The sequence below is a fragment of the Pyrgilauda ruficollis genome, unplaced genomic scaffold (genome assembly GCF_017590135.1).
Source record: "Pyrgilauda ruficollis isolate IOZ18807 unplaced genomic scaffold, ASM1759013v1 scaffold59, whole genome shotgun sequence".
In the NCBI taxonomy this organism is placed as follows: Eukaryota; Metazoa; Chordata; class Aves; order Passeriformes; family Passeridae; genus Pyrgilauda; species Pyrgilauda ruficollis.
In genome coordinates this window covers 2301150-2308808 of record NW_024527599.1, presented here as the reverse complement: position 1 = coordinate 2308808, position 7659 = coordinate 2301150, and the positions used below count along the sequence as shown (strand labels likewise).

General features: G+C 50.1%; 1 protein-coding gene across 1 annotated transcript in view; it reads right to left on the bottom strand.

The window, feature by feature from the left end:
• Window positions 1-484: 484 nt before the first annotated feature.
• TBX4 (T-box transcription factor 4) overlaps window positions 485-7659 on the bottom strand; it is a 30104-nt gene continuing 22929 nt past the window's right edge. The window contains exons 5-8 of the mRNA XM_041482753.1: window positions 5551-5703; window positions 2923-3011; window positions 2354-2595; window positions 485-1107 (exon numbers count right to left, since the gene is read on the bottom strand). Of these exons, the coding sequence (XP_041338687.1) occupies window positions 485-1107; window positions 2354-2595; window positions 2923-3011; window positions 5551-5703 (1107 nt within the window). The remainder of the gene's footprint in view (window positions 1108-2353; window positions 2596-2922; window positions 3012-5550; window positions 5704-7659) is intronic.

Genomic DNA, 7659 nt, shown 5'->3' with positions numbered 1-7659 from the left:
GCAACGAGGCATCCCTGCGGACAGAAAGGGCTGAAGAAGCGCTGCCACGGCAGTCCTTGAGCTGTGCGACCGACCGAAAGGCTTTTTCCTTGGAGGTTCGGGAGGTTGTGGCTTCGTGAGCCAAGGACCGTAAAAGTGAAGCTCGTTATTTTTCCCAAATAGCCAAAATTTGCTCACGGATGTTTAACATTACAAGCAAAAGAACATGACTAGCTAGGTCACTCGTTAGTCAAGAAGATGGTTTTCTACCGGATGAAGACACGAGAATGAATTTATTTGGGAGTCACTAAGAGCCTGATGAATCCAGCCCACCGAGACAGGAGATGGAACTCTCCGTGTGCCTGAAGATACAAGCTCTTCACCCACACAAATCCCTCTGGAAACGCACATGTGTCTCACCGAAGTGCAAGTTACCCACAGGTATCAGCACTGCCCGACCTGTCCCGGAGCAGTAAGGTCGCCGTGGCCCCGCCGGGCGCGGGGGTCACCCGTCGGTCCAGTTCTCCACGGTCCCCATCCCTGAATGGTACTGCAGCGACGCCTCCCTGGAGAGCGAGAAGCCCTGCGAGTACAGGAACTCGTTGGCCGCGTTCAGGTGCGGGGAGGGGGGTTTCCTCTCGCACACGGCCGGGTGCACCCTTTCCCTGGGGAAGGACGAGGCGGGGCCGCGCTCCCGGCCCGCGGCCGGGCCCAGCTGGTTGTAGACGCTGAAGGGGCCGTTCCCCGGCGGCTGCGAGCCCTGGCCCGCCATGGCCGGGAGCCGCGGCATCACGGGGGTGGCGGTGAAGTGCGGCGGGAAGGGCTGGTAGGGGACAGTCTCCATGGTCTGCACGCTGTAGCTGGTGTAAGGTGCGACTGAAGTCCACATGTTGCAGCTCAGCGGAGGAGGAGGAGGCGGTAAATCGTCGACGGCCGAGACGGCGGCGATGTCGGCGCCGGAGCCAGAGTACATGCAGGCCTCCCTGGGGGCCACCTCGCCGCAGTAGGACGGGCTCAGCATCTGCTGCTCGTAGGGCGGCGGCGAGCGGAAATAGTGATCGTCCCCCACCGAGGACGAGGCGTCCAGGTAGGAGCGTTTGCAGGGCAGGTCCAGGTGCCGAGCGCTTTCTGCAAGAGAAATTCACATTCAGGAGCGGCTCTGCTGGAGCCGGGCCGGGACCGGGAGTGCCCCCGGAGGCCGCGGTTACCGCGCTGAAGTGGTGCCCCTCCTCAGCTTAATCCAGTTAGAGCATCTTAGTTTGGGAAAACAATGTACAACATCAAAAAGACATTGTGCTGCAAATGTCAGGCTAATCCTCCCCGGCCTCAAAGCGCTCTGGTGACATTTGTCAGCTTAAGTGAGGGACTCTTCTCACATCAGGGATTACTCCACGTTCATCCAGATAAGGAGGGCCCTGACACTCCTGCACGGTTCCTCCTGACAAACTCAAGAAGTCTCTTAAAGGCTCTTATCACAGCCTGCCTTCCTGTCATTGCAAAAATGACTCTACATTTCCCAGATATTCACGTCAAAAGCTGCAGAAATATTTCCAGATAAAGGAGCCCTTTCCCAGTGAGCAGCCCTTCCTCAGCCTTGCACAGCCCCTCTCCTCCTGTGAGGACCACGGCCCTGTTCCCCAGCAGCTTTCTGTTATTTATTAGGAATATTCTCTGGATGAATTAGTGAATTCATCTGCACATTACACATCTGCTAAAATTACACATTTGCCTTGCAGCCCTCATTACTGGTGCTGTTAGGTTCTTCATTTAGCCATGATCAGAGGATTCTCCCAGCTTAAATAAATTAGCAGGCAGTGAGACATGCAAATAGAAGGATTTTTTTCTTCTGTGCAAAATTTTTCCATTTAACTTAAAACATGCCATGATCTCATCTGATGCTGGACTAAAAGGAAGAGAATGCAGTCACAGCTCACTTAAATTTGAGAATTAGTGGATGAGAGGAAAGGGCTGCTCATACCAAGCTCCCACAGTCCCACTGGTCTGCAGACATTGAGGGAATTGCTCATGGCTTTGCCTTGGAAAGTGTAGAATTTTGGTAATGCTAATGGCCTCCTGCAAACAATTCTGAATTCAGCTGATCCTAACAATGGATCATTTTCCACTGAAGCTCCGTGCCATGTGAATTGCACATTCTAATTAATTGTTTCAGCTCTGTCTCAGAGTCTGAATTTACCTTCTAAGGGACAAACCCACTAAAAATTGCTCCAAACAGCAGCTCTTGCCTCCTGACCTCCAAAACACTCCAATCACAGCAGTATTTTTGAAGATCAAGACCCAAGAGACCAATCCAAACCAAACTCATGGTCTCAGGTTTATGTTCTATGATATTTTTCTAGCTGTGAACTCGAGTTACCTCTTCTTTTTAGACAATGGTAGAAGAGCCCTGAATCTCTCTGTGCTGTGAAGGTGTTGAGTGGCAGATCTTGAGTATCCGAAGCTGCAAACTGCATGTGAGCACCATTCTCATACTGATAATGCTGCAGGCTCTGGTGATTCCCATGGAGAGGGTTAACATCTGGCTTTGCTGACAGCTGGCCGTGACTGGACACCAACCTCTGCCTCATGATGCTTTTGGAAATTACTGGATATTCTTTGCTAAAAGAGGTGAGAAAAATTAAGGCTTGTTAGGCAGTGATCAGCATCATCAGAATTTCATCAGCAGAGTGAGGAAATATTGGTTTGGCTCCCCCAGAGCATCTCCAGTGACTTCACCACCCTTTGCTTCAGAGGATGAACTCATCGCGCTGCGCTGGGCGTGGGCACGGCTGACAGCACCGACACAGAGTGTGTCAGCAAGGGCTTTGGAGGGATAGCAGTGCCATTCAGGCACCAGCAAACACTCTGGCACTTTCAGCTGCTTCTCCCAAGAGCTTCAGCCCGTGAAGAGGAAGAGGAGGAAGAGGAGGAAGAGGAGGGAGGTACCTCTGGAGCCGTGCCACGCGCAGGTCGCTGTCGTCGCTGCCCCGGAAGCCCTTGGCAAAGGGATTGTTCTCAATTTTCAGCTGGGTTATCTTGAAAAGAACAAAACCAAGAATAAAGTAAATCATGAAAGCAGCTGGGTTATCTTGAAAAGAACAAAACCAAGAATAAAGTGTCTGAAAGCAAATCAGAGCAAAAGTGCAGCAGCAGCAGGGCTGAGCTGGTGGGTCTCGAGGGGCCCAGTCCTGGTGACCCCTGTGAAATGCAGGGTCTGGGCCTTATTTCTTTTTCTGTGTTCTTTTTCTGGACTCCTGATAGAGAGAATTTATTTGTCTGATTTAAAAGGTTTCCTGTGTTTCCATGTTAGAGAGCCCTGCTTGTCATGGTGTGGCTTTCCCTAATTTCCACAACAATTTTACACACCTTTATAGCCACCATTCAGTCATTTTAACTCCGTGAAAATCACAACTCAAACATTCTTTTATCCCTGCACAGCTCCTCTCTCTGCTCTGAGCCCCCTGCATCCCATTTTAATGCTGAGGAGAGCAGCCAGTTCTGCTTTGGGATGGTTTTCCAGAGTGTTGCTAACAAATGCACTTTTTAGCAATGTTGAAAAATATCCCTTACCAAAAGAACTCCTGAGAGCACAGCTGGCCGCTATCAGTGCTGGAGGGGAAGGTGGTGACATGTGAATTTAAGCAGCCTCCAGGGCTCAAACTCTTCCAGGGAAGCTCAAGCAGCTGATGAACCACAAAGAAGAGTAGGACCCTTCCAAACCCACAGCCTGACAGCAGGTTTGTACATCTTAATTTCATTTTGTTATTTAGTGATCGTGGTTTTCCTCTGACGTGAGCAGGATCAGGGCTTCAGTCCCTCCTCGTCACCTTGCCCTGGCCTCATCCAGCCCAGGAGGGGATTTGGGGGATCACACACCTTCCTCACTGACCTGTGCCCAGGGTAACCTCTATCCTCAACTTCCTCCTTTTTTTTCTTTAGGAATACAATTATTTATAGCCACACTTCTTGCTAGCAGCAGATTTCTGAGCTAAATACAGTTCAGCAATTTGTTTCTTCTAAAAGAAACCCAGACCAGGTTTTTAATTGTTGATGCTAAAGAGAATAAATAAAACCATTCAGGTATTCCTCTGAGGTTGATATTTTCTCCAGACCACACTGAGGTCCTGGTGAGACCTTCTGCCTGCTGTCACCTTCTGCAGGTCCCTGTGTCCCCTGCTCAGAGCAGTGTCCATCCCCCCCAGCCTGCAGACCCCAGAGGTTCCTCACAGGATCTTCACTAAAGAATTTGGGCTCATCTGGGACATTTTCCCTAAATCTGTGAGGTGCTCCCTGTGCTGCCCCCCAGCCACAACCCCCCCCAGCACAGTTGGACAGCAGTGACAGTGCAAGTGTGGAGTTTATGGAGCACTCTGGGAACTTTAGGGATGAAAGGCACCATTGACAGCAGACATTTTAAATATGTATTAAATATAAGCTCTTTTGAGTCTTTTTGGTTAACCATGTTTGGGCAATTGGTCATTTTACATCAAGAGCTACAACTTTTCTACCTTCAGTGTCCTAATGGGCACTTTTCCCCCATCCTGCCTGACCATACCACATCCATGCTTCTGCTCTGAGTCTCTTTATTGGCTCACTAATTGCAGCATTTTTGCAAGCACTCTATGCTTCCAGCATCAAAGGGCACACAGGCATCCTGCTTGGGAGGAAAAGCTCTGGTCAGGTTATTGGGGAGGAAGAATTTCACACTTGTTCCTGTTCCTGCAGGATTTTTCTGTGAATGTGTAGGAAAGGAACTGGTACAGTTACACATGGCAGATTTCACACTCAGGGTGACAGGAGGGCTCTGGCAGTGCTACCTCACTCTGCACCTTTAGTTATGAATTTTGATGCCCTTTAAAAATTCCAATTAAATTATTAATTATTCCTCATACAGCAATTGGACTTTGCCATTAGGAAAATGCCCGGGAGCAGGAGCTTGTGCAAAGGCAGAGCAGTAGCAGGAAAAAATCTGAAGCCTTTCCATCCCCTGCTGTCATCCTCCCCTGTCCCTTCCCTGCTGAGATGACACAGGGAGGTGACAATTTCCTGTCCCACTGCTGTCAGTCCTGCTGGGATCCAGCCCTCAGGCAGAACTCTGCCCACTGCCCAGGTAACACCACCCACAGCACACAGGTGCCCCTGACACCCAGCCAGAGCACAGAACTGACCCTTTGTACCCCCAAAGTCCCCTCCCCAGAGCCCCAGCCCCCTCCTGTCCCCACGTGAAACCGCAGAGGCAGCTCCGAGTTCCGTTTTTATGGTTACATTCCTCATCTGTCTCACTAAACACACATTCTGTAATTACTGCTCACTGCAGATTTATGAGCAAGCTTTACTGGTCATTATTCCATGTGCTTTGCTGTTTGAATGACAGCACAGCGAGTCAGGGGAGCCCAGGCTTTTCCAAAATATTGTTACCAGCAGCATCCCTGCTCCTCCAGAGCTGCATCCTGCCTCATCCCTCCTGCTTAAAGCCAGGATGGAAACTTGTCTTTTAAACCAGCAGAACAGGAAGATTCTCTCATGAAGTTCCTGGCCAGAAATAACGCATTTGTAGCCCCAAAAGCTGCCTACCTTGTGGTTCTGGTAGGAGGTGACAGAGATGAAGGAGGTCTCTGGGAAGACGTGGGTGCAGAAAGCTGTGTTCTTGGAGCCGAAGGCGTTGTTCTCGTCCGCCTTCACAATGTGCAGCCGGGGCTGGTACTTGTGCATTGAATTAAGGATGATCTGAAAAACAATTGATGCCAAAGTGAGAAATCCATTCCAAAAAGAAAAGAGTCAAGCCACGGCTGTTGGACACTTTGCAGCAGGACCCAAAGCTGGGCAGAGCTCAGCTTTAGCTTCGCTTGTGAGTTGAGAGAAAGGAAAATTTACATTCTAGAAATGCACATGGACCAAGGCACAGAAGGTATCTGCAGCTCTGGCAAGCAGAGCTGAACTTAAAGCTTTCCTGGTAAACCCTCATTTTCCATTGCTATTGGATAGAATCAGTCTGGGTGGAAAAATGTCATAATTTTTTTTCCCCCCAGCTCACGCCGAAGCTGTACAATATATAATTCACCAGCAGCCTGGCCTGTAAAGATTCCTAATAAATGCTTTACTGAGCTGAAAAATACAAAGTTTAGCAGAGGAAAAAAAAACCAACACAGAAACCACAGGGAAAAAAAAAAAAAAAAAGCTAGAAAGCTAGTTTTTTTTTTTCTGCTGGTAAAAAAAAAACCCAACCAAAAAAAAAAAAAAAAAAAATCCCCAAAAAACCCCCAAAAAACTACAAAGCAGCAGACTGGTTTTTGCTGCTGTTTGTGGAGTGGCTGAGTGTGGGTGGCTGGTCCAGGCACCTCTCCCCTCCTCGAGTCTTGGCCAGTGAAAGGCAGGACCAGCCCCAGCCAAGGGATTTTTGGATTTTTTATATATGATGCCAGGGGGGCTGGGGAAGGGCTGAGGTCCAGCAGGGATCACAGCCTGGCTCCATAAAGGGTTTTTTTGGTGGAGCTTTTTGGGTTGAGAGAGGCTGCCCAGGCTCATCCCATTGCAGCACTGAGATTCCACAAAGCAGGGATGTGCCCAGACACTGCAGAAGAAAATGGCTCCAAGAAATGGAATTTCTTTTAAGAAGTGGGATGGTTTCAAGAAAAGCCTTTATTCCTTTTACTGGGCAAAGAAGAAACACTGCTGCCTTGTTTTCTCAGCATAATCCTTTCCAATCTCCTCCTTCCGCTCCCAAATGGGCTCATTGAGCCTGGCTGCTCCTGGGGGAGAGGGACTCCAGCCAGGCTGTCACCCCTGGGGTGCCCAAAGCCCAGGGCAGGGACAGGGACAGGGACGGGGCCAAGGAGGGGACACTGGGATGGGTGGGGTCTTCCACTGGTGGTAAATAAATGGGTGGGTGGATGGATGGATGGATGGAGGGATGGAGGGATGGAGGGATGGAGGGATGGAGGGATGGAGGGATGGAGGGATGGAGGGATGGAGGGATGGAGGGATGGAGGGATGGAGGGATGGAGGGATGGAGGGATGGAGGGATGGAGGGATGGAGGGATGGAGGGATGGAGGGATGGAGGGATGGAGGGATGGAGGGATGGAGGGATGGAGGGATGGAGGGATGGAGGGATGGAGGGATGGAGGGATGGAGGGATGGAGGGATGGAGGGATGGAGGGATGGAGGGATGGAGGGATGGAGGGATGGAGGGATGGATGGATGATGGATGGATGGAAAAAGAAAAAAACTAAGAAGGGTTTTGCTCAGTGATTGCTCTGTGTGTTCAGAAACCCTTTATTCTCCATGACTGCCATGGCCAGGAGAGCTCAGAGCAGCAGCTCCAGGTGCTCCAGCCAGGATGGGAGGCAGTGCATGGAGCTCGTGCTCTCCAAACCCCCTCATCTGCTGCAGGTCCCCCTGCCCACAGTAGCTGCTGCACTGTGCACCACTTAAATGCAATTTTTACTGTTGACGCTTTCCAGACAACCCTCCCTGCTCCCCAAGAGAGAGAATGAGGAATTTTTGGCATTTTATCAGCTTTGCATCAAGCCTCTGAACCACTTTGTGGCTGTTGGTGTAGATCTGAGAGGGTCGGCTCAGGTTTTGGGCTGCAGCCTTTTCTCCTCTTTCATTTATCAGCCACTCATAAAACAAAGTAACACCCAAGGGACAGCACTTTCATAAAAGAAGGGACATTTCAATTT